This window comes from Aspergillus puulaauensis, chromosome 2 (genome assembly GCF_016861865.1).
Source record: "Aspergillus puulaauensis MK2 DNA, chromosome 2, nearly complete sequence".
In the NCBI taxonomy this organism is placed as follows: domain Eukaryota; kingdom Fungi; phylum Ascomycota; class Eurotiomycetes; order Eurotiales; family Aspergillaceae; genus Aspergillus; species Aspergillus puulaauensis.
This window is the reverse complement of record NC_054858.1, coordinates 308886-332869: the sequence shown is the minus strand read 5'-3', so window position 1 is coordinate 332869 and position 23984 is coordinate 308886. Positions and strand designations below refer to the sequence as shown.

Genomic DNA, 23984 nt, shown 5'->3' with positions numbered 1-23984 from the left:
CCCAAGTATGGAGGCGCTTTTGGATATATCCTGAGTACACTTCGCTGCCCGTCTTTCACTAACTATTAACTATTGGCTTCGACTTCCAGGTTCCTCCGACGAGATTATCATTGCATGACTGTCGGATTACATTCACCGCGGCGCAATGCTAAAGAACAGCGTTGAATCCAAAAGAGAATGGCAGTTAGCGGAGGATCTTCCTCTACCCAGTATCCAGCTCGTACATCAGCTTCATGAAGTCGCGCAGCTACAGGTGCGTCGGTGATGATATCAATGTCCTGGTACGGCGACATCAGTGCCAACTGTTCTCATCTACTTCTTTGTCGGGCCAATACGAACTCTGCACAACATAGCATCGATTTCTCCTAGTCGCACAGTGAGACTATGTTCGCTCAAACTGTCCTTGACGTTTTCGCGGAGTAAGACCCAGCGTTTAACGGCAGCCACGTTGAGATAAACTTTCTGCGCTTGGTGCCGGCGAGCGCTCGCATCAAGTATAACTCTGTAGGGGTCCTTAGGGGAATTCTGATAATAGAAGAGAAGCAACCTTACTCCCTGAGATATGTGATCTTTGCCGCTTCATTTCCGCTACCCTCAATGCCCGCAACAACTGCCGTCGGTTCGTAAGCGTCGGCCAGCAAGCCCTGTAATGCGGCATGGCTCTGAATTAGTGTGCTGTAACCGACCTTCTCAAGGATATTTAACGGGATGCTGATAATTTGGTCTATTGTATTGACGAGCAAAGTACGATAGTCATTTATAAGCTCAACGACTCTCAGGGCTCGGATGTCATTCAACAAGGAAGCCGTTGAGTTCAAAGTTGATCCGGATCGAAGATGTCTCCTTGTATCTGACGGCCGCCGAGCATAAGAGTCAATTTCTTGTAATTCGGCGACGCATGAGTTGATTGAGCTAGGCGTCTCTCTAACCTGTACACTGTCAATTCCATGTACTGACCAGAATCGATTCGCGTTAGACGCTTGAAATCCAATGGCTAAGGTGGCAGTTGTGCCACAGCTTGCGCCAGGCGCCAGTAACCAGATTCCGGTACTTACGTTCACTGACGAAGAAACTGGATTCAGTAGTGCCTGTATTCGAATTCGGGCGGCACCTGCCATCATGTCCAGGACGCCGGTGTTGAGAAACCAACAACTGCCGAGCTCGCGTTCCGCCTCAGCGCCAGAATGACCGTTAGTCAGCGCCGGCTCGGTCATATTCCTTCACAACTCGGTATATTTCCATCCAATCCCTCTTCTCCTTAACAGGAGTGATCGCCTGGCTAGTCCTTGGCTTCGGATTGCCCGCTTCAAGAGCCTCCTGGTTCCACTTCCACGCCCTCTGACTGGACGCTTTGTGTGAACCCCAAGTCTGTGCCATTGCCAGAACGGAAGACTGAGATGGCAGGAAAACGTGAAAGTGGAATATGGGACCTGGACACATTGGTGCCCGACCCCGCCTCAAAGGTTGTTAAGGGCCGGACCAATGAAAGCAAGACAGACAACCTAGGAACTCGGTGGCCTGATCCACGAAGTGGCTTTTCATTCGTTATGATTATTCTCCTCCAACAAATAACAAGCGTCGTTGATAAACGTGGGTGTTCCGGGCGATGTTGCGCCCGCCGAAGAGATTAGTCAAGCAGTTTCCCAGAAGCAATACTTTTTGCTTTTGCACCAGATCTCATTTCCAAGACTTAATTGTTGGCCTTCCAAGGCTGAAGGTCTGTCTGGCGGGGAGCTGAAGCGCTGAAGTGGGGCGTCAGATGCCATCTAATAGAGACTCGTAAGCGCTGCGCTGAAGGCGCGAATGTTTCAGCGTTCAAGCGTCCAGTGCATCTTCGTTCAGCGAGAAGCGGATCGAGACCTCCGACCAATCAACCCCCCCGTTCAGCCTTCAGTGTTTATGAAACTGATATTTTTCTGTGAACAGAATAAAAGGTAGCCCAATATATAAAGCCGGTTGGACCTAGTGTAACTACTCATCGGAGGGAATTTCTGCCACGGTCGGCTCCAACCATGACTCCACGCAACCGGTAAGGATGGGCTAATTTCCTGGATGAGATATAACTGATAATGGCGCAGAGTATTTCTGTCTAAGCTTCTGAAATTCACCGTTGGCACTGATTGTGAAGAGGCTTTCATTCACAGTGGTATACTCAAATTACATTCGTCGCCCTGGTTCGACAGGGATAGCGATAGTTTTGCTGGTGATGAATCTATTAGAATTAAGGACATGGATAAGCATATATTTAGTCTTGTCTGTTAGTACTTGTACACTGGAGACTACTCTATTACAGTTCCCGGCGACACTCCACCCCCCGGGCTGACTTCTGATGGACAAGAAAAGGCGGCGCGGGCCCATGGACTCGTTCTCGAAAGAAGCCTCTTTCGAGATACAGAGACGGTGGAACAATACGCGGACTACCTTGTGCGGCGGATTCAGCCACGGCCATCTGAGGGGTTGCAAGGCAGCTATAATCCTATTTTCGATTATACCGAAATACTTCTCACCCATGCTCGTCTTCATGTTTTTGCCGCAGAATATAAACTGCAGGAGCTGCGCGATATCTGTCTCTTCAAGTTGTTGCATCTCCTGCATGCTTTTCCAATATGCCAAGATCGGATTGGGGATATTGTTCGGTTGTTTGACTTTGCCCTCCGCGCGGGCACTGGACGGTGCGAGAATCTAATCAGAATGTTGTGTCATTACGCTACTCAGCACATCCGATTATTTCTGCATAACAGAGAGTTCGAGATACTTCTGCAGGAACAGCCCATTTTGGGCAAGCTTTTGCTTACTACAATCGGTGGTGGTCCTTGATAATAAAGTGGTACTGTAGCATGTTCCTTGTTCGTATCAATTTCAAAAAATAAAATAAAATAAAATAAGACAAAATCTTCGATAAGAGCCCAAATAAGTCTGCCATGATCACCTTGGAAGGAAATTACTATAGCCGGCATGTACATGGAAAAGCAGCTGTGAAAGTGGAGGGCGAGGCGAGAACCCTGATAGCTCTGGAAACCCGTGGACGTTTTTGGGCGGGCCCGGGTTCTCGGTGTCCATGGAGCTTGCCATAAGGCGCTAACCAACAGTGGCCAGCCCGCAGCTGGGTAAGTAGATAGGCAGTAATACCGTCCAAAAAAGCTGCGAGCAGCTCCTTCCTGCTTGATCCAGACGTTATAAATATTCTTGTATCACTGTAGAATGACGGTGACCCTGTTTGTATTCACCTGAGGTATAGAGTGCAGATGGTATTTACTATCACGGTCTATGAAAGCAGTGGCAAGGAGGGTGTGGATACACAGTTAAGTACTGGAGGGAGGAGCTGGGGATATTCTACGTTTCCGACGAATTGATGTGGGCTCGAAAATTATAGTTGTTATGAATTAGCATTGCCGGGAGGTGGAGGACACTATATTTATATAACATGAACTGATAGATAATTTATCGAGAGGAGTAGTATTCAACCAGAAGGGAAGGATTCCGGGGCCGGTTGTGCATGTCTGGTTAAGGATACAGAAAGAGGAGAGTCAATAACAGTAATAGCTCTAGTCCTCCATACTCGTTCTTATAGAAAATTATTATTATTAACTATAGTTTTGTTCTATAGTCTCCGATGTGACATGCATCGGCTCGAACACATTAGAAAACTCTCCGATTCTGGGCCCCACTCCCAAGCTTGTTAAAAGTCAGAACTACGCCATACTGAGAATAACATTACACGATACAAGCCGAGTCCTCAAGAAGGAGGTTCGGAGTTGGGAGCCTGACAACAACGGATCGCCTGGTGCCACTGAGAAGAGAGGACCTCGGCCGCTCCTGGCCGATGCGCGGGATCGATGCTGAGCATGGAGTTCAGAACTCCACGGCTTTGTCCCTGTGAGAAATGGAATTAGCCGGCTAAACAACGACACCAAGGAAAGTGATAACCTGACATGGGATATGTCCTTGATAAGAAAATAATGTCGGCCAACTTTGCAATCTTCCATGTAGTCTCGAAAGCATTCATCCTTGACGGTTGCCGACTTCCACGGGTTTCTCCCAGCTCTCATGGCGATATAAACAAGAGCGGCGGCCCAAACGTCAGCAAGTCTGGGATCAAGAGGCTGCGGGAGATACTGCTCCGGGGAGATATACGGCGCTGAGCCACAGCGAGTGGTAGACAGGTGAACTTGGTCTTCCCAGGCGAGGCGGAAGCACTCTGCGTTGCCAAAATCGGAGATTTTAAGGCAACCGCGGCCCGTAAGGAGAAGGTTTTCCGGCTTCAAATCACGGTGAGCAATCCCCATCTCATGGAGATAGAGGATCCCGCGCATCAGCTGCTTCATGAAACAGTCTGCCTCCTCTTCGCACAGCCGTCGTGACGCAACAATAAGTGAATGTAAATCTCCACCGGAGCAGTACTCCATACACTCGCAAAGATCGTCGTAACCCAGGGGGGGGAGCTCGAAGGTCTCGATAACATTCCGATGGTGCAAGGATGATGTGATGGAGTATTCTGAGCTCACTCGCCTCTGATAGTCGAGCCCGGTTTGTTTGGATCCGCGACGGAAGATCTTCACAGCATAGTACTGATCTAGATGGGGATTGCAGGCCTGTACTTTATGCGACAACAATACAAGCGCATGGGTCCCAAGCCCAGCAACAGTCTCGATCTCCCCGTATTTCTGGGTGACGGCGGCCATCTTACCGCTCTCGGTCCACTGTTCCCATTCGGTCTGTAGCGCTCTGGAGCCGTTCAAACGCTTGCCCTTGCCTCCAAGTCCTATCCAGTGGAAAAGACGGGTGTTTGGGCAAAGGTGCGTTCTCAACTTCCGGGGGCTTAGATAATGTCCATGGCCACCACCATCTATCCGGACAAATCTATCTTGTTTGGTCTGGTCATTTGGCCTGCCCGGGGGAGATGGAAATCCGCGTATAAGACAGGGCATCTCATCGTTGGGGGCTCGATCATCCGTGGAGAGTAGGCGACTGTCCTCCCCTTCGATCTCTATGCCTCCGGTATGTGTCAAAGAAGCTGTTTGTTTGCGCAGTCGCTGGATGAGTGGCTGGAAACGGTGAGGCATCCCAGGTTATTAACGTGATATGCGTAGCGGAGGCTCATTTGGATACGAAACGAATTCGATGGGAGATGATATGAAGATGGTTTCAAGATGCTGGAAAGCCGTTGCATCCAGAATTTACTGATTGACTGTACGGTTGCCCCTCCTTAAATAACGATGCCTGAGGAAGCGCCAAGGAATGAACAACTTGGCGAATGCGGAAAGACGTCAAGCAAACACTTGGCGATAACACGTGATTTGGGCGACTGGAGCCGGAGCTGCCCAGACTCGCCAAGACACATCGCTTATCTTTCAGCATGGGAGCAGAGATGCCCTTGCGTCTTTGATTGGCTCCCTTTGCTTGAGACCTATCCTCTCCAAGACTCGGGTGGGGAGACACATAAGCCGATGGGCTTTGTTAGGCTGTTTGCTGGGTCGAGAAGTGCAAATCACATCTCCTTGAGAAGTTCATGTGGGTATCTCTGGCGAGGGGAAGGCCCCTGATAAACTCAGATTTTGGGCGAAGTGCTCCCTCGATGTTACAGAAGAGGCAAGATGTGATCCAATCCATTGTCCGGGGTTGCAGTCCATGACTCGGGGACGATCACTGCGGAGCACTCATTCAACACTCTCAATCCAGTAACTTCTTGTTTATTAGTGAACCCCTTCAGGAAATTCACTGGAAGTTTCGGGCCGTTCGCTTTCCACCCAATATCGCTTTTGGTTTCTTTGCAAAAGCCAGGTCCACCACCTCGCCCTGTAAGGCTGACGCGCCCGGAGAGACGGCGGGGATATCATGGAGGGTTGGGAGAACCCAAATTGTCCGTGTCGGTGAAGACTCAGCCTTGGCGTACCCTCACATTCTTGGCTGCATGAATCGTCTCGCCCCCAACCGGTTTGCCTGCTGATCCGTCGTGAAAAGAGTATCCGCGCGCGACTCTGCGACTGTCTGCGTTCGGGTCGAAACTTCCGGGTCCGGTCTAGAGACTTGGCGCCAAGGCCCTGTTTTACCTCTCCCAATGGCGGCTGGCAGTGGCAACACGCCAAGGCGAGAATCGGAGGCCGCGTTCCCCACAGTGACCCGTGGAGCGAGAAGCTCTTGTGTTGGCGAGGGGCCTTAAAACCCCCCGCCTCCGTCACCCCTCTGCGTGCACAAACATTCAGCCAGGGTTTCGACGGACCAGCTCATCCCAGCTCATCCCAGCTCATCCCAGCGACAGTCGAATACTACAATGGCAGACGAGAAACCTAACATCTCTCCCCACGGGGCACCCGACAACCCCCACGGGGCGGGTGCGCCCCTCAGCCAGCCAGCCCACTCACTGACTTATGAAGCGGTGATAAAGGCGCTCGGCACTGCGCTGGACGAGGGATTGAACCCCGAGGAAGCCAGCCGTCGTCTCCAGGAATATGGTCCCAATAAACTGGAGGAAGGCGAAGGCGTCTCGGTGGTCAAGATTCTCGTGCGCCAGGTGGCCAACGCAATGATGCTAGTTAAGCGGCCCACTATCCTTCCTGATATATCCCCCATCGTGTTGAGAACTCATCGAATCTGATCCAATTCGTCTCCTGCAGGTGCTGATTCTGGCTATGGCGGTCAGTTTCGGAATTCAGTCGTGGATTGAAGGCGGAGTGATCTGTGCTGTGATTGTCCTCAACATCGTTGTTGGTTTTTTCCAAGAGTACGCCGCGGAAAAAACCATGGAATCGTTGCATTCGTTATCATCGCCTACAGGCACTGTCTCCAGAGGTGGCCAGACGTTCTCGGTGCCTTCGCATGATATCGTACCGGGTGACATGGTAGAGCTGAGGACGGGAGACACTGTCCCAGCAGATATTCGGTAAGCCTCCTCTCCTCCCATACTGCAACTGCTTCCTTTGCAACCCTTGACAGATTGATGACCTTTTCTGATCATCGCAGTCTGGTTGAAGCAGTCAACTTCGAAACCGACGAGGCTCTCCTGACCGGCGAGTCTCTTCCCGTCCAGAAGGAATGTGACTCCACCTTCAAAGAGGATACCGGCCCTGGTGACCGTCTGAATATCGCTTATAGCTCGAGTACGGTCACCCGTGGTCGGGCTCGTGGTGTGGTTGTTGGTACAGGCATGTCCACTGAAATCGGATCTATTGCCCTTGCACTACGGGCCAGTGACAACAAACGACGGCCCGTCAGGCGTGGGCCCGAAGGCGAGACTAAGAAACGGTGGTATCTCGAGGCCTGGACTCTTACTGGGACGGATGCCGTGGGCCGCTTTCTTGGTGTTAATATTGGCACGCCCCTGCAAAGGAAGCTGTCAAAACTGGCCTGTTTACTATTTGGAATCGCCGTTCTATTCGCCATTGTCTGTATGGCTGCAAACTACTTCAGCAGCAACAATGAGGTTATCATGTACGCAGTTGCAACGGGTATCAGTATGATTCCGGCTTGTCTTGTGGTCGTCCTTACGATCACGATGGCCGTTGGCACCAAGCGCATGGTCGAGCGGAATGTTATTGTCCGAAAACTGGACTCCCTGGAAGCACTTGGTGCCGTCACCGACATTTGTTCCGACAAGACCGGTACATTGACTCAGGGCAAGATGGTTGTCAAAAAGGCATGGATCCCATCCCGAGGCATATATTCTGTCGGCACGTCCAACGAGCCTTTCAATCCTACTGTTGGGGACATTACATTCACACCTGTGGCTCCCTTGGAATTCGACGAGGAGAAGGAAGGTGCCGCTGCGCCGAATATCGAAGATCTAGTTTCGGAGAATCGCCAGCTCGAGGACTTTCTGGATGTCGCTTCCATGGCCAACCTTTCCCACGTGTTCAAGTCCGAGGAGGGCGAATGGAGCGCTCGCGGCGAACCTACTGAAATTGCCATCCAAGTTTTTGCGTCAAGATTCAACTGGAACCGAGACCGCTGGACCAAGGGCGAAGGTGCGGTGTGGCATCAAAAGGCCGAGTTCCCATTCGACTCGACGGTAAAGAAAATGTCTGTGATCTTCAGCAAAAGAGGAGCCTGTGAGGACAAAGAAGACCACACCATGGTGTTTACCAAGGGTGCGGTCGAGCGCGTCGTCGAATCGTGCACCTCTGTTATTTGGGATCAAGGCTCATCTACCCCTGTGCCCATGACCGAAGACCACCGTGAGAAAATTTACCAAAACATGGAGGAGCTCGCCAAGCTAGGACTTCGGGTATTAGCCCTGGCTCACCGGCCATGTACCGACAAGCTACAATCACTTGAAGGTGCCGACCCCGAACGGGATGATGTTGAGAAGGATCTGTGCTTCCTCGGACTTATTGGTTTGTACGATCCCCCACGGCCTGAAACAGCAGACTCGATTCAGGCCTGCTATAAGGCTGGGATTGTTGTTCACATGGTCACTGGCGATCACCCTGGAACTGCAAAAGCGATTGCTCAGCAGGTCGGGATCCTGCCAGCCGATTTCAGCGCTGTCGCTGCTGATGTCGCGGATGCTATGGTGATGACTGCAAGTCAATTCGACAAACTCACGGACAGCCAGGTAGACGCACTTCCAACTCTGCCTTTGGTCATTGCACGCTGCGCCCCGCAAACGAAGGTACGAATGATTGACGCCCTCCATCGCCGTGGTCGCTTTGCGGCTATGACTGGGGATGGGGTGAACGACTCTCCTTCACTTAAGCACGCCGACGTGGGTATCGCTATGGGACAGGCGGGGTCGGATGTGGCTAAAGACGCTTCTGATATTATCCTGACTGACGACAACTTTGCCTCTATCCTGAATGCTGTTGAAGAAGGTCGTCGTATCTTTGACAATATTCAAAAGTTTGTTCTTCATCTATTGTCTGAAAATATTGCCCAAGCCTGTACTCTTCTTATTGGACTGGCGTTCAAAGACGCCGACAATCAATCCGTCTTCCCCCTGGCACCAGTCGAAATTCTGTGGATTATCATGATCACGTCGGGTATGCCTGACATGGGCCTTGGAATGGAAGTTGCCGCCCCTGATATCATGGACCGCCCTCCCCAGAGCAAGCAGGGTATCTTTACCTGGGAAGTGATCATCGACATTCTCGTGTATGGAGTGTGGACCGCGGCTCTCTGTCTGGCAGCGTTCTCTGTGCGTATGTGGGGATTCGGCGACGGCAATCTGGCCCGTGGCTGCAACAAGGAGTGGTCTGAGGAGATCCAGGACTGTGAACTGGTCTTCAAAGCCAGAGCCACCACGTTCGTGTGCCTGACATGGTTTGCCCTCTTCCTGGCGTGGGAGATGGTCAACATGCGCCGGTCGTTCTTCCGCATGCAGCCCAAGTCCAAGAAATACTTTACCCAGTGGATATATGATGTCTGGCGCAACAAGTTCCTGTTTTGGTCTATCATGGTCGGATGGATTACCATATTCCCCATCCTTTACATCCCCGTGCTCAATGATGTTGTCTTCAAACACAAGCCCATTACCTGGGAATGGGGCATTGTGGCGGTTGAGGCTGTCCTCTTCTTCATGGGTGTTGAGGCCTGGAAGTGGGCCAAGCGGATTTTCCTCCGCCGCAGAGCTCGCAAGAACCCAACGTTGACTTCCATGAACACCGAGCCGGAGCGACCCTAACACACATTGCCCTGGCCGGGCAGCGTGGCCTCAATTGCTGCCCGGTCAGGGTCGGGGTTACTTTGGAGCGGTGAACGTCAGCGGAGCAGATACAGAAGAGGAGGGTAAGATGATGGACCTGCGCAGGTATTCGTCATTTAGAGGAGGGCCGGAGTCACTTTGGAGCGGTGCATATCAGCTGAAAGGTAAGATGATGGACCTGTGCAGGTATTGGTCAATTAGAAGTAGTTCGAGGATGGTAGTTAGAGGGTAGTTAGATGACGGTTGATAAGCCAGATAGTAGTAGATTAAGTAAAAGCGAATGCTAATGCCATTTCCCTTGTCCCAATCACATTCCTACTGCATATCTCGCCCTCGCCGAGCCAACAGTTGACAGGTTGGCCCCGGGCCTGTGGCTTAGACAAGAGCCAAATATAACCACCGGTCAACTTTCCTCAGTCGCGTGAAAGTTCTCCGAGGGCGAATCAAAGGTCAAGACGCCTTTCCCTGCTGCCTTCCAGACACGATTGATAGAAATAAGACTTGGCAGCTCCGATCTGCTCGATCGTCCGTCGATCTTGGGGTCCCCGTCCCTGCTGGGATTCAGCGCCGAGACGCACTGCCCCTGAAGAATGTCTGGGGGCTCTTGGCAGGGAATGTTTCCTCTGTCTGCTGTCTGAGTCTGCTGTCTCATCGCTGTCTCGGGCCTCCCCCTGCGGCTTGGCTGATCGATGCCAAGTAGTCCGGCATGCTGATGAAGCGCGATATCTGCCGTTTCCGCCGATCTTGATTCCTCCCCCATTCATGATTAGAAAATTGCGACCTGATCAGACGCCTGCTGATATCGCTCCACGGCCCGCGCGGCGAGTCATGGCAGGCATTTTGTCCGCTGCAATGGCGCTGATGCGACGCGACATGACGCTGAGCCTCCGTTGTGAGCTGTCCTCCATCCCAAAACTCAATAAAAATACTCAGGAGGGCCCAGCTCGCTCTCTCCTTTATTCTTCATCTTCTCCCATTCGAACTCCCTCGGAAACTGGCTTTTCGGGTCTCTGTTTGAAGCAACTCTCTTGACCCCTGAACTCGACTCACCATGCCCTCCCTGGATGTCAGCGAGCTGAACGTGGTGATCTCAATTCTGGGTATTGACCCTTCTCAGAGACTTCCCCCCGGTCTCCTGCCGCTCAACAGTCTAATATAGCCAACAGGCGCCTTCATTATTCTCTATGCGTTGGTCTCGGTGAAGGTGAAAACACAGTGGTATCTTGGCGAAGCGTGTATGAATCCCCATCCCAGTGGCTCTGAATGCTGCTCGAGAAGCCGGCTTAATCTTTGCTTGTTTATTATCCAGTACCGGCTGTGGTCGTTGGTATCGTTCTGGGGCCATATGCGGCGAAATTCCTCGAGGCCACCGACTGGGGCGCTGCAGTCCAGGGCCAACAGGAAGCGATCACCTTGGTGCGCTAACATGAGGCACAGTCTGCTCACACTACCAGCCAGACTAACAATTGGTCCAGGGAATGTGTCGCGTGGTGATTGGTGTGCAGTTGGTGATTGTAGGGTTCCAGCTCCCAGCCAAGTACCAGCTTCATCGCTGGAAGGAGATGCTGCTATGTCTAATCCCTAACATGACTCTCATGTGGCTTTGCACCTCTGGCTGCATTCTGCTGGCGATTCCCAATCTCAACTTTGTAAGACTCTAATTCATTGCTACCCAGACTGAAAGCTAAGAGTGCAGCTCACTGCGCTGGTCATAGGCTCCTGCGTCACCTGTACCGACCCCATCCTCTCCCAGGCCATTGCAAAGGGCCCCTTCGCCGACCGATACGTCGCCCGCGATCTCCGCGAAATAATATCCTCCGAGGCTGGTGCTAACGATGGGTTTGGATTCCCCTTCCTGATGCTAGCGACCTACCTGCTGCGGTATACACAGGGGGACCCTGATCAGAACCACTCGGCTCATGCTCATGTCGCGCGCTCAGGGGATGTAGGGCATATGCACGGCGGGCTTGGAAAGGCGATGGAGATGTGGTTTGTCGAGACGTGGGCCTACTACATCATCCTTGGTGTGGTGTATGGGGCCACCCTGGGCTATGCTAGCATGCATCTGCTGCGGTACACCCTCCGAAAGTAAGAAAGGACAGGCCTTTATTATCATTTAAAGAAGCTAACTCGATTCAGGAAGTGGATAGACGGCGAAAGCTACGTGCTGTTCCCGGCTGCGTTGGGAGTAAGTCCCTGTCATGTAGTTAACTCATGCTCGCTGCTAATCTCAGCAGTTGTTCCTCCTTGGAACCTGTGGCTGCATCGGAACGAACGACCTCCTCGCCTGTTTCTTTGCTGGCGGTGTCCTGAACTGGGACGGGGGCTATCTGGCCGAGACTGAAGCCCGTCATGACGAAGTCAATTCCTGTATCGACGTTCTCCTCAACTTTGGAGGGTTCATGTATATCGGGGCCGTCATTCCGTGGGACGACTTCCACCAGCCAAATACTACAGGAATCACCTATCCCCGGCTAATTCTCCTTGGCATCCTTGTTATCCTCTTCCGGCGCATACCCAGCACGTTTGCTTTGTACAAGTTCATGCCCAAGGTCTGCAAGAACTGGAAGGAGGCCCTGTTCATGGGCTACTTTGGACCGATTGGTAAGTCGATACCCTGGCTTGTTCGGGAACTGTTACTAATGCAGTGCCAGGAGTCGGTGCTGTCTTCTATGCTGAGCATACCTCTCACCTGTTCCCTCCTGTAGGCGAGGGCAGTTCCATGGAGGCCCGTTTAATGGGCGCTCTTAAACCGAGTGAGTGTCCAAGCACATTGTCTGGAAGCCCTTCTAACCTATACCTCAGCAATATACTGGCTCGTGTTATTCTCTATCTTCGTCCACGGCCTCTCCATCCCCCTCCTGAGTATTATATATAAAATCCTCAATGTCCCGCCTGAGGTTGACCCCCTCGGACCAGCCGAACTCCGCCCTCTATCTTTCAACCAGACCCTCCCCGCGAACAGCTTGTTGCATTCTAAACGCCGCTCAGTCCTCGTCTACAACCGCTTCTCGCGGTCAAAATTTCCCTCTAATCTCGGGTGGAATCTTCCGTACTTCCGAATCAACAACAGCTCGCGCACAACCGATCATCTTCCCCTGGCGGAAGAGTTCCAGCTCCAGAGCGTCAATGACAGACACAGGCCGGATACAAGTAGCGGGGTCTGATTCTGTTTTCTGTTTACCCATGATAGATCTTGCTTCTCTGCGTTGGCTTATTAGCGTGCTGCCTTTTTTGTCCGTGTTAGATCAGTTGTTTACACTCATACCAGCCTGTCATGTCTGAAGCTGGTAGAGAGCTGTGATAAGGTGAGAACCCTAAATAGAACTATCTTCCCTTCTAACAAACGTCAGGCATGCCAGGCTGTGGGCTGGAAAGATAAGGGCCACAGGTCTGGTTATAAGATGCTCGACAAGGACATGCGGGTAATTTATACCTCATCCTGGAACGATTTTGAAAAGCATTTCTAATTCCCTCTTTGATTAGCCAACGGCAACCACCGTCGAGATAACCATCTCCGTTCTTTCATAAAGAGTTAAGGAGTCTCGAAAGTTGATATATAAAGTTTCTCAGGGGTCTCAGAAGTGACAGAAATATGTCCGAGTCAAACTTTGTTTCTCTTATCTCCTCTAAAGATGTCGCTTTTAGTCGTAGCTGACTAGTCCGCCCAGCCTTTGTCATCCTTAATTTAATATTCGCACCTCTAGTAGCAGCCTTATTTCTCCTTCATATCCATTCGTGGCCGCCCACAGTAGCGGGGTCCAGCCGTTAATATCCTTAGATTCAGTATCTATATTCTTCTCTAGCAGCAGCTTTACCACCTCCTCGTGCCTATTTTCAGCCACCCACGAGAGTGGGGTCCAGCTATCATTATCCTTAACTTCTATATTGACATTCTGCTCTATCAGCAGCTTCACTACCAGCTCATATCTATTCTTAAGCCGCTAATATAAGGGGAGATTGGCCATTATTATCCTGAGCTTCTATATTAGTATTCTGCTCCAGTAATAGCTTCACTATCTCCTCACGCCCGTCCTTGGCCGCTCGTGAGAGTGATACTCAGCCTGATAATATTCTAGTATATTCTTACGTAGTCCAGTTACCTATATAAATTAAAACAAGCTCTATCTGTGCCTCAGCCACCGTACCCAGTAATTCTTTAAACCATATAGTCGCCGAGTGCTAAGTTTCATAACTCAATCACCATGCCTCCTAATAGGTCAGTCGTTGGTCCCACCCCTGTCAGGATCAAAGATATCGCCCACTTTCTGAGAAAACTCTTCCTTCTGTTTGAAATTCTTTCTTCCAGACAAAATTCGCCTTACCAAATGAACTCGGAGGATTTTTAGAGGGGTGACATAGGCTTATTACAATTTAGATAAAGATTCTTAATTCTTCCTCTTCTATAACCTGGGAGTTCATATGCAGAATAGATTCGTACGGAATAAATTCCGTACAGAAAGCTCTATACTAGACTGATCCTCGATACTAGCATTAATTCACAACAAAGCTCACTTAATCATCCTGCGATCACGTAGATCGCCCTACCAGCAGAAATCTTACCACCCTAGCCCTAAACCCCACTTTCTTTATATCGCGGACTCCGGCTAATAACTTTAATTTTCCGCCGCAGGCACACTCTCAATTTAGAGGCACAAGCTCTTTATCTTTCTCTATTCAAGATTCATATTTCGCTGCCAGCTTCTGCCAAGATATTCTCAATGGTACAGGGTAGTAAAATGCCTAGGCATCATGAGCATAGCAAGGAAACTTAGGGATAATGCTTACCAAGTCTTGGGGAGAAGGATGCCATCGGTCATACAAGTTGAACATTAAAATCTGGCCATATGAAACTAGCTACCCGGACAGATACAAACAAATGCATACTTAGAACAATACTAGCATATTTCCACTCTAATCAAAGTCGCAATCTCTTTGAGCGACGCAGCAGAGGTTCGGGCTTGTGGGACTCCAACAAGCGCGGGTCGATGTTCGCCGTCTCAGGATCCACAGAGGAAGCGGGGGTATCAGTGTCCATCCGACCACCAGATTCTACGGATTCCACTGTATTATCCACGGATGAAGTATCACTGCAAGTAAGGCACGGTTTTATTAGGAGATGATGCAGCTTAATATTAATGTTATATGCATGTATAGTCACAGCATGCGCTAAAAATTTAGTAGCTTTAGTGAACTTAGGGATACTATGGCATGCTGGCCACGTGCAGCTAATTCTATCATACGCATGGGCGAGATAAGAATCAATGAGATGACAACAGACTGAATCTTACCACTTGGTAGGGAATTTGTATGGAGGAGGATTAGATAATAAAAGTTAAGATTGACCGCAACAGATAATGTAAACATCTGTAGGACATTCTAATAATTCCTCTTTAGCAGGCAAGGGTTCTTCTGACTTCTCAATTTCATCATCCTCGATATCCCAGTTAATTCGGTTGTCTTGCCGGTTTGGCTCGCAGAGCAGCGCGAGGGTAACTATATCCTTAGTAACCTAAATCTGCTATATAAGTAGCTTATCCTTATTAAAATTCTCTGCTTCTGGCCCGTAGAAATTCTCCATGAGTCGCACCCGCTTAGGAAATACGTAATCCGGGGCTGGGAGCTCTAAATCCTTATTCTCGGAGCTGTCGGTATCAGATTAGCTAATATTAAACTGGCCGAGCAGTTGCTTAATCTGCCTGTCAACTTTAAGCACAGGTGTAGTGTGGAAATATTCCTTTCAAGCTGTGTCTCGCGTGTTGCTTGCTAGGGTTTTCCTTAGCTGGGAGAGCTTCTTCTTGACTTCTTTATACCTTTAATAAAGATAAGGAAATGGCTCCCGTGCTTTCTCTATAGTACCGGTCAGGGATTATATCTCTTTTATAAGCTCTCTCTTTTCTTGTCTAAGCTTAAGGACTTTAGAGTACTGATGAATAGTGCGTTTCTGTATATCAGTAAGATTAGACAGAGTGAGAAGGTCCCTCTTCCTGAGCATGCTTCCAGCAACCCGCAGGAGACCTTCCTAGGGTGGTTGAAGAAGGACCACATGTTAAAGATCATAATTGATAAACTGTGATTAGTAGTGCTTTTTAAAAACTGCGTCACCGGATTGGCCGAGCACCCTCTGCCGCTCCTGGCTGGTAAAGTTCCCTGGGAACAATAGTTAGATATGGGAGGAGAAGTGGTCTGCCCTGGTACAGATAGAGTCTCTCCCAGAATAAGTCTAATAGCAGGTAACATACGGTTAACTTCATTTACAGTCTACTGATGGTAGTTATAATAACTAATATCATCCTTGAATCTTACATCCCGGCCCAGCTCTTGAAGCGCCTGTCGACTGGAATCATAAGTCATTAGCAAAGACTTATAAAGTTCGTAGCTATACAGGGTATAGTCAAGACAGTGAAGGAGAGGAGTATCCAACTTCTCTGGCTTCTATCAGAGCAGAAGAGATTAACTGCGCTTTAGAACCCGGAGGCGCTAGATAAGCTCTAGAGTTAATACAGTATTAAAAAAAGCCTCATCGCGGAAGACTAATAAGATGATCTGGTTGATTAGACAGTATACAAGTTGATAATCACCGTGCATGAAGAATTTGGTTCTGTGAGAAGAAGGAGAAAGATTAGACGTGTTTATGATCTAGAGTAGAGATGCCGTACCCGTCAGCGCCTTCTAGCTAACCTTTAAGATTACAGAACTTGATGATTATATAAAGAACATCACGCTTACTATCTAGATCCTTAAGAATAAAGAGCTCGATATCGCGGTAGCAGACTAATGCTGGAAGGTCATCTACTAATATATATTTAGAGAGGTTACTCTGGAAAGTCTTGTCTCTTTTACATTTGTCCAGCGAGGTGTCTGATAGAGACGCTTTCTGCGGGAGAAGCACACCTGATTAAGTTTTAGTAATGACGGACCAGAGCTGGATCGTGGCAAATTAAATAATTATACTCCCGTGGCGGAAATACTTTGAATATACCCAATGATGGCGGTAGATAATATAGAAGATATCCATATCCAGTATATTCTTATTCTTTATTTATCTAGATATTTTGCGCTTAGTAGGGAGTATATATTTAAGGAACTATCATCTTTATTAGTCCTTTATCTGCGAAGTCTGAGGAAATATAGTATACTTATTACATCTATTCATGAATATTACCATTTACACAGCGTCGGGCGAATAGACTGAAGTATTAATAAAGATATCACTAATATTTATTATACAACTGAAGTAGCTTCTTCCGCGAAGTCTTATACATCTAATTGAAGAAGTTCATATAAATAGCTTGATCCTCCAAGAGCAGGTACTCGACGTAGTCCTCGTTTAATTAGATATAATACCTATTAGATGTTAGTTCTCTGCTATTTAATAGATATCTAATAGCATACCTACTTCCGCTAATATTATTCAACAACAGCAAGACCTTCCAGGGTCTTGGGCTTGAAGTTTAGGGGGAGCCATCCAAGGCTGCGGAAATGTTCCAGTCTAGCACGAGTCTCGCAGAGAATTGGATCAGTCCAGAATTAGTGTTCGCCGGGTTGAGCGGGGGGGATAGGAGGAGGTGTCATGGAGGTAGTAAGACAGAAATATTAGAGTAAGAGGTCAAGAGAATAGCAAGCTTCAGGATTAGGCCGAGATTTATTAATGCAGGGGAGGATAGGAAGTTAGGGATGGAAACAGAGGAATAAAGAAGCAGGGAAAAGATAGTATTTTATAGAGTATTGGACCAGGCCAGTCAGCTCTAGAGCAGCTAGATCTGGCCGCGAAGAAGGCTATTTTCAGCGTTAATTTAGTTATAAGTTAATAAAGACTAAAGCTCGCTGAGGTCGAGTGTTCAGCATTTATTTAATATCAGCTGAGGAAGGGACTAGAACGCTTGGCGGGTGCAGAATAGTGGTGCGAAACACACGGGGATGCTAAAACGGTGGCTCACCGCTTTAAGAGTTACGGGTGGGAATACGGCTGTTTATGGCCTCAGTAGCTGTCATTTTCGGCGTCGATTTCACAGGTCCTCACATTCTAGTTGTAAAGTGACCTCGGCTCGCAAGGTCATACATTCTGGTTGTGTTCTCCATCGGGAGCTGACCGCCTGCCGTCTCGAGAATTGCTAAAGCGAATATGTTTGGAGATTTCTATCATGCTTTATCCCTTCTCCCCAACTATTCAAGAGGCTGGTGCTCCATTCATCGGTAACAATTCCAGTGTAACGATGGTTCCTAAGACCCCACTCGTCTATTAAGCTCTTTTTTTTTATCTGACGCAGCCCCGTTTGAAGGATGATAATACGCGTTCGAACCCCGTCAATATAACACAGTCCGAGTCTGGAGACTCCCTCAATCCTTCTCTATCTCTGCAAAGCCAGGATAGTCATGGGCCTTCCTTGGACATTTCAGCTACAGAACTCGAAATTGATAACCCCTCAGGTGGGAGCAGAAGGAACGTAAAGGCAAAAGCAACACCCTCAGCTTCACTCATGGACAAGCGGAAGGCGCAAAACCAAGCTGCGTAGGTGATACAATCCCCACGCGTAAGCCGCTTTCAAGGACAGAGCTAGGACTGACTGGCAGACGTTCCAACTCATAAAAGTCAGCGCGCTTTTCGCGAACGCAAGGAGTGCCACATCAGGGACCTGAACGACCGATTCGCCCAGCTTCAGCAAAACGTATCAACGCTTCATGAAGAAAATGATGAAAAGCGGCAGGAAATCACCACAGCCTTAGCGGAGAACAATATGCTCAAGGAACTGGAGTCGACGTCGGCCGCCGTCCAAGATGATTTTATGTCTGTTTTCCCTTACACAAGTTTCGCAGACTTGGTCGCGCCAGGTGACCATGACAAGCAACCCAAACACCGCCTCGTAACTGATCCTCGTACTGGCGAGCGACTTATGGGATTACATACTACTTGGGAATTTATTCAACAAGATCCACGGTTTCAAGAAGGTGTACTGGACCTCGAAAAAATATGCAACTACTTGCGCGAGCAGGTGCAGTGTGACGGTCAAGGCCCGGTCTTTGTGGAAAGGTGTGTTCTTGATGCACTCGACGCCAGTATAATAGGAATGTGAGCAGCACGGTCTGTGTAACAAGAAGTTTCCGTCTAATAATGGAATTGGCGGGTGTCATTGCGATTCAGCATCTTCTCTTAATTTAAGAACTGCTTAAAGGAACTAGTTCGTGTGAGAGTCACTTACTCTGTAGATCTTGAGGACATTACTGTCTGCGTCGTCTCGGAATTTATATCCGGTGCCGCCAAAACAGAGAACGCACTCCTTGCTCTCTGAGGCTGCGGTGCTCTCCATATTAAGGCGTTGTTTTTGAATTGTAAGCAATTACATCGCATCGGCCAATGTTCGCTAGCTCTTTGTTGTTTTAGAAGCCCTAGGAAGTGATGTTGTCATTAAAGTCGGGACGCCCATGGGTAGCATGTGGCGAGATTTATCTTATAGATCTTCTGATATTCTCCAAATCTCCTCTACCTTGGGCATTTTTGTAGCCATGGGTAATCTAGACCGGCCCCACGATCACAAGTCGGAGACAGACCTTACGATTCGACAGCCATTCTAAAGAGCCATCAGATGCACATATCCATATCCGCATTGATCTCGAGGCGGGGAGCAGAATACCAGAGAGCCATGATTGGCCGAAGCTGTGGTACACGACATTTGGTTCGAAACAAACTCAAAAGGTTATTATGCTTGATTTTGGGGTGGCGCGCGTGTCAATCTAATCTGTGTCTTGACTTACAAAGTTTTGCGTAATCCTACGGGCGGACGATGATCTTGTTAGTTAAGACTGTCATTACATTGATTTCATAATAATTGATAATCATTCCTTAACTTTCATTGGTTGATCGAGCCATTTGCTAGTTTCGGATCTGCCAAGACTCTGAGGTCATGATCACTTGCAGCAACACATTTATACTGTAGTAGACCACCGAAGAAATAAAATATCCAGATCTTTTTGTCGTCATCTCTGACCCCGTAGCTCAATTGTCACCAGCAAAGAACCATGTCACCTACGAACGAAGCCGCATGGATTCTAGAAGCCAAAGGTGATCTAAAGCGATTCACTTCGGCCTACAACACCCCGGCAGAGGGTGAAATTGTGATCGAGGTAACATTGGCTGTTTGCGTATGATTTTACTGCTGAATTCAATGCGCTGACAAGTGTCATAGAACCGGGCTGTTGCGATACAGCCCTTCGATGCCAATGCCCGCGCCCGAGCATACGTCGATGTGCCCTACCCATTTATCCTAGGCAACGGGGTTGCCGGCATTGTCCATGAAGTTGGCCCGTCAGTTACCAAGGTCAAGAAGGGCGACCGCGTCGTGTCTGATACGCCTGCTTACCAGCTCAAAGAATCCAAGTACGGGGGCTGGCAGAAATATGTTGTGAGCAAAGAAGCAACCACCGCCAAGATACCAGCAAACACGACTTTTGAGGATGCTGCTGCAATACCCTTTTCACTTTTAACAGCTGTTGCAGCGCTGCACTTACGTCTCGGAATGAAAAAACCTGGAACAAAGGGCAGCGGGAAAACACTAATCTGGAGTGCAAGCGGATCCGTGGGGGGGTACGCCGTTCAATATGCAGCCAGTGTGAGTAGGAATATGCTCGACGATGTGTGCTATCCGGTGGAAAATTAACAGGATTTCTAGCTCGGATACGAGGTTGTGGCAACCGCTTCCCCGCGGAAATTCGAGTATGTTCGTGGCCTTGGGGCCATTCAGGTTCTCGACTATAAGGACGAAGAGATCGTGTCGAAGCTGAAGAGCCTCGGCCCATATGAGTATGTTATGACAGCCTCAGGCGACGCGAAAGGCGCAAATTCTTTGAGTGAGATCATGCAACCTGGAGGTGGGACATTTGCCTCTGTCCGCCCACAGAGTGATGAAATGCATCTAGCCCCGAATGTCCACCTAGCCTACGACTTTTACAGCATGACTACCCAGAAGCCGGAAAATGCGAAGTTTGCAGAGTGGTGGTATAATGACTACCTTCCCGGAGCTCTGGGCGGAAATGTAACTCCCACGCCCTGGGAGAAGCGACCTGGTGGCTTGAACAGAATTCAGGAAGCTGCAACCGACGTCTTGGAAGGGCGGAGCCCTAAAAAGCTAGTTTTGGATCCCCAGGTGGATGGCTAGCTCTGAACCATCCCCTGACGGTATTATCATGGACTCGATTGCATCCTACCTCTACGAGTAGAGGTGGTGATATAAAAGCGCGGGGAAGGTGATTATTATCGTGGCCGGGAGAACCAATCGATCTTTCTTTTTCAAGTTCTCCTCAATTTTCAAATAAAGTATTGTACTTAGGCTCTGCAGCTATAAAGAACACGACCAAACCTACATATGCCCCGCGCAGGTTGAGCATTTTGTCCTCAATTCCCCCCCTGCCATGCAGTCTGTCCCTATAGCATGGTTGGACCAGCTTCATCCACTGCTGGGTCCGTCCGGCAAGCATAGAGTAATAAAGACACTGCATTGACTCCGCTTCGCTGTCGTACTGTGTTACTGAATACTTTACAATGAACTGTCTTTGGATATTTCGAAATAAGATATCCAGAAGCGGGCCGTGTCTATAACTACAACCTACTTACATAAAGTAGCGCAGGAGATCGAACTTATTCCCACAAGCCCCAAATTACAGAGGACGACGAACTGCTTGATCCAACAGGTGAAGTGTGTGCACTATAGTCAATCTTATAACTAGGGGAAATATTAAATCCAGCACCAGCCTAAATACACCCAAAACCAGTTCTCCTTGTCCCATCCCATTGTACATTCGATGACAACATGTTGTTTGGTTAGCCAGTCTGACCGTCCACCTACCAGCACCAGTGGGCCACTCCTTAGCTATCATTCCACTCAGCAGAAAATACCACTTCGTTCCCCATTGTCCCTCCACTTTATACAGCTCGGGGACTGAACGCCCAGGAAACAGTCCGGCGAGGCTTAACCCTCTCCAGCTGTCCTCCATCGCCAGTCCCATCGCCAGTCCCATTCCCCTGCCGCTGCATAATCTGATACTTCAACCTCGCCGTAAGCGGCGTCCCAGTCTCGGGATCCGCCACCACCCCTTCAGACGGCGGGGGATGCATAAGCGCCGTAACCACAATACTCGTCGGCGACTTGGGCGACTCAAACCACAACACCGTAGTCACAAAGACGACAACCATGCCGATAATAAAGATAACCACGCCTAGCGTCTTAGTCCGGGAGTCGATCCCGAACTTCCATAATTGGACGGTCGCCCACGATGTTAGGGTTGCTTGCGTGTATGGATTGTTGGCCTCGCGCTGCTGCTGTGCGTTCCGGTCTCGGTCTCCGACTGTGGATATGGTTCGTGTTGTGTATGGGATTAAGGAGACGGCTTGGAGAAGCGTGTAGGAGTGGATGAGATTGAAGCGGAGGGAGTTGTCCTCCGGCGCGGATGTGAAGCGTTGGAAGGCATCGATGAATCGGGTGCTTGAGCCGCGGGTCCCTGGGACGAGGCCGTCGGTGGCGTTTGCGGACCATGCGGCGAGTGTCCAGGATGGGTGGATGGATATTGTGGCCGCTGTGTTTGTTTCTTCGTCAGAGCCTGGGTCGTCGTGTAGGACGCCGAGCTGGACTAGTTGGAGGAGGTTGGACACGGGGGATGGGTTGAGCGCGTAGGAGGCGAAGCTGAGGAAAGCTGTGTTGTCGCACCATATTGCGGAGTTGTTTGTGTACTGCGGCATGGAATACTCGTAGGTCTGTTGGCTGCTGGAGACATTGCGGAATAATGGGTCTGGGGCGTCTGTGAAGAGTTGGTCCCAGTCGCATGAGTCTTGTCTTAGGCAGGACTGGTCTTGGAGATATCGTGCAGCTGGGGTTGTGTAGATCGAGACGTCCATATCGTATTGCTGAGCCACCGAGTCCAGAATTGTAAAGGAGGCTGAGGTGGAGTTGTCGTTCCATCCTGATCCCCAGCGTATACACTTGGTGGCGGTTGTGCCGTTGAGGAGAGAGGCTCCCTGGTAGCAACGGACCTCTCTGTCTGAAGAGACGTTGAATATATCCGGTCCTTCATATATCCAACAACTTCCCGCCAGCCCGACCGTCGGGCCAACGCGTTGTAACTGAGCCTGGAGTGACTGGTTGAAGCGATGAGAGTCGGGATAGCTGGCGTTCAAGCCAGTGTTCGAGGTAGTGGCGACGTAGTAGTCGGCCAGGTCGGCTGAAAACCCCCGTAGGAGCTGTCTATTCGGGGCCCATCGAATGGCAGCAGACTGCGAGACGTTGGCACTGAAAGTCAGATTGGCCTCTTGGGATACTGGAGGGAGCAGGACTGCTTGTCTTCCCTCGAACTGTCTCTCGCTGGCTACGGCTGCTTCGACCAGCTCATCTAGACTCGCTCCGTATAGATTGTCTGTGCAGCTATAGACTCCGTCCGCAAGCTGGCCTTCGCGACACCGGGCAATATTATCGTCCTGAGGCGCCACCGCCGAGAGCATTTCGCCAAATGCGAGAGACTCGTCCTTGTTGATGTCTATCCACTGTAGGCCTGGAATGATAAGAGTTGCAGTGGCAACACCCATCAGATTGGCTATCACGCACAACGCAGCGGCGGCAAAAATGAAGACATATAAAATGACTGGCCGTGCCATCTTGTTCGTCGACGTTGGGGTTGCTGCTGTCTGACTCTTCTCCATTGCCAGGTCCCTCGCTTTTACAGCCAGGTCTTTGAGGTAGAGAAGGTCCATGAACTCGGCGTACACCAACAGCAAGCTGACTGGGAGTCGGTTGTCCTTCGCAGACAGATGGAGTGCGATCCTGTAGATGAACCCAGCTGCCACATACATGAACCAGACCTCGAGTCCCTTGGCCACAAACTGCAACGCCCCCAGGACATCACGGTTCGTGCCATCCAGTCGGTCGATCTGCTCGATTTGGCTGGTGGAATATGGATCGATGCGGCAGTGCGAACCGCAGTTCAGACCGGCGCCGATAATGTGGCCTCGGAAGTTGAGGACCAGGATAGCAATTGACGGACCAAGCCAGAGGAATCCGACCAGATTGCGAGGTTGGAGAAGTCTCCGGAAGCCTTCCTTGACCAAGTCAAGGCCTGTTGGGTCTGCTTGTCGTGGTTGCAGTGGTGCTTCGGGCTGCGATTGTGCATCGGTGGGATTCTGCACGCTGGCATCAACAACGGGTGATTCTGTCTTTTCCATAGTATCCAAGGGTGAAGGGTCTGTTGGATATTGAGGATGTCAATGAGAACGGCTTCATGAACAAGAACAAGCTTGACATTGGGCTGCAGAGCGAAGAGCAACTCCAGCAGACCAGGGTTGCCATCCCATAAATGGGAGCCTGCA

General features: G+C 49.7%; 7 protein-coding genes across 7 annotated transcripts; 4 read left to right on the top strand and 3 right to left on the bottom strand.

Moving 5' to 3' along the window:
* Positions 1–107: 107 nt before the first annotated feature.
* APUU_20141S (uncharacterized protein) lies at positions 108–1214 on the bottom strand (the record flags this gene model as incomplete). Its single annotated transcript, XM_041698749.1, has 4 exons — positions 108–278; positions 340–502; positions 553–929; positions 1056–1214. The coding sequence occupies 4 exons, from the start codon at positions 1212–1214 to the stop codon at positions 108–110; spliced, it is 870 nt and encodes a 289-aa protein (XP_041551903.1).
* A 2522-nt stretch (positions 1215–3736) lies between these two features.
* SAT4_1 (serine/threonine-protein kinase HAL4/sat4) lies at positions 3737–5063 on the bottom strand (the record flags this gene model as incomplete). Its single annotated transcript, XM_041698748.1, has 2 exons — positions 3737–3874; positions 3933–5063. 2 exons carry the CDS (start codon positions 5061–5063, stop codon positions 3737–3739), a joined length of 1269 nt encoding a protein of 422 aa, XP_041551902.1.
* Positions 5064–6271: 1208 nt separating this feature from the next.
* APUU_20139A (uncharacterized protein) lies at positions 6272–8365 on the top strand (the record flags this gene model as incomplete). The annotated part of the gene is made up of 3 exons (XM_041698747.1): positions 6272–6532; positions 6615–6880; positions 6961–8365. Coding segments are annotated over 3 exons (1932 nt in total), but the record flags the coding sequence as incomplete, so codon positions are not given.
* Positions 8366–10688: 2323 nt separating this feature from the next.
* On the top strand, positions 10689–12804 carry APUU_20138A (uncharacterized protein; the record flags this gene model as incomplete). The annotated part of the gene is made up of 9 exons (XM_041698746.1): positions 10689–10737; positions 10804–10872; positions 10947–11053; positions 11113–11286; positions 11334–11725; positions 11777–11825; positions 11875–12241; positions 12292–12393; positions 12443–12804. 9 exons carry the CDS (start codon positions 10689–10691, stop codon positions 12802–12804), a joined length of 1671 nt encoding a protein of 556 aa, XP_041551900.1.
* A 4977-nt stretch (positions 12805–17781) lies between these two features.
* APUU_20137A (bZIP transcription factor) lies at positions 17782–18711 on the top strand (the record flags this gene model as incomplete). Its single annotated transcript, XM_041698745.1, has 3 exons — positions 17782–17856; positions 17920–18149; positions 18231–18711. The coding sequence occupies 3 exons, from the start codon at positions 17782–17784 to the stop codon at positions 18709–18711; spliced, it is 786 nt and encodes a 261-aa protein (XP_041551899.1).
* A 943-nt stretch (positions 18712–19654) lies between these two features.
* On the top strand, positions 19655–20790 carry APUU_20136A (zinc-binding alcohol dehydrogenase family protein; the record flags this gene model as incomplete). Its single annotated transcript, XM_041698744.1, has 3 exons — positions 19655–19759; positions 19822–20244; positions 20305–20790. The coding sequence occupies 3 exons, from the start codon at positions 19655–19657 to the stop codon at positions 20788–20790; spliced, it is 1014 nt and encodes a 337-aa protein (XP_041551898.1).
* A 764-nt stretch (positions 20791–21554) lies between these two features.
* On the bottom strand, positions 21555–23840 carry APUU_20135S (uncharacterized protein; the record flags this gene model as incomplete). The annotated part of the gene is made up of 1 exon (XM_041698743.1): positions 21555–23840. One exon carries the CDS (start codon positions 23838–23840, stop codon positions 21555–21557), a length of 2286 nt encoding a protein of 761 aa, XP_041551897.1.
* Between the last annotated feature and the right edge of the window lie 144 nt (positions 23841–23984).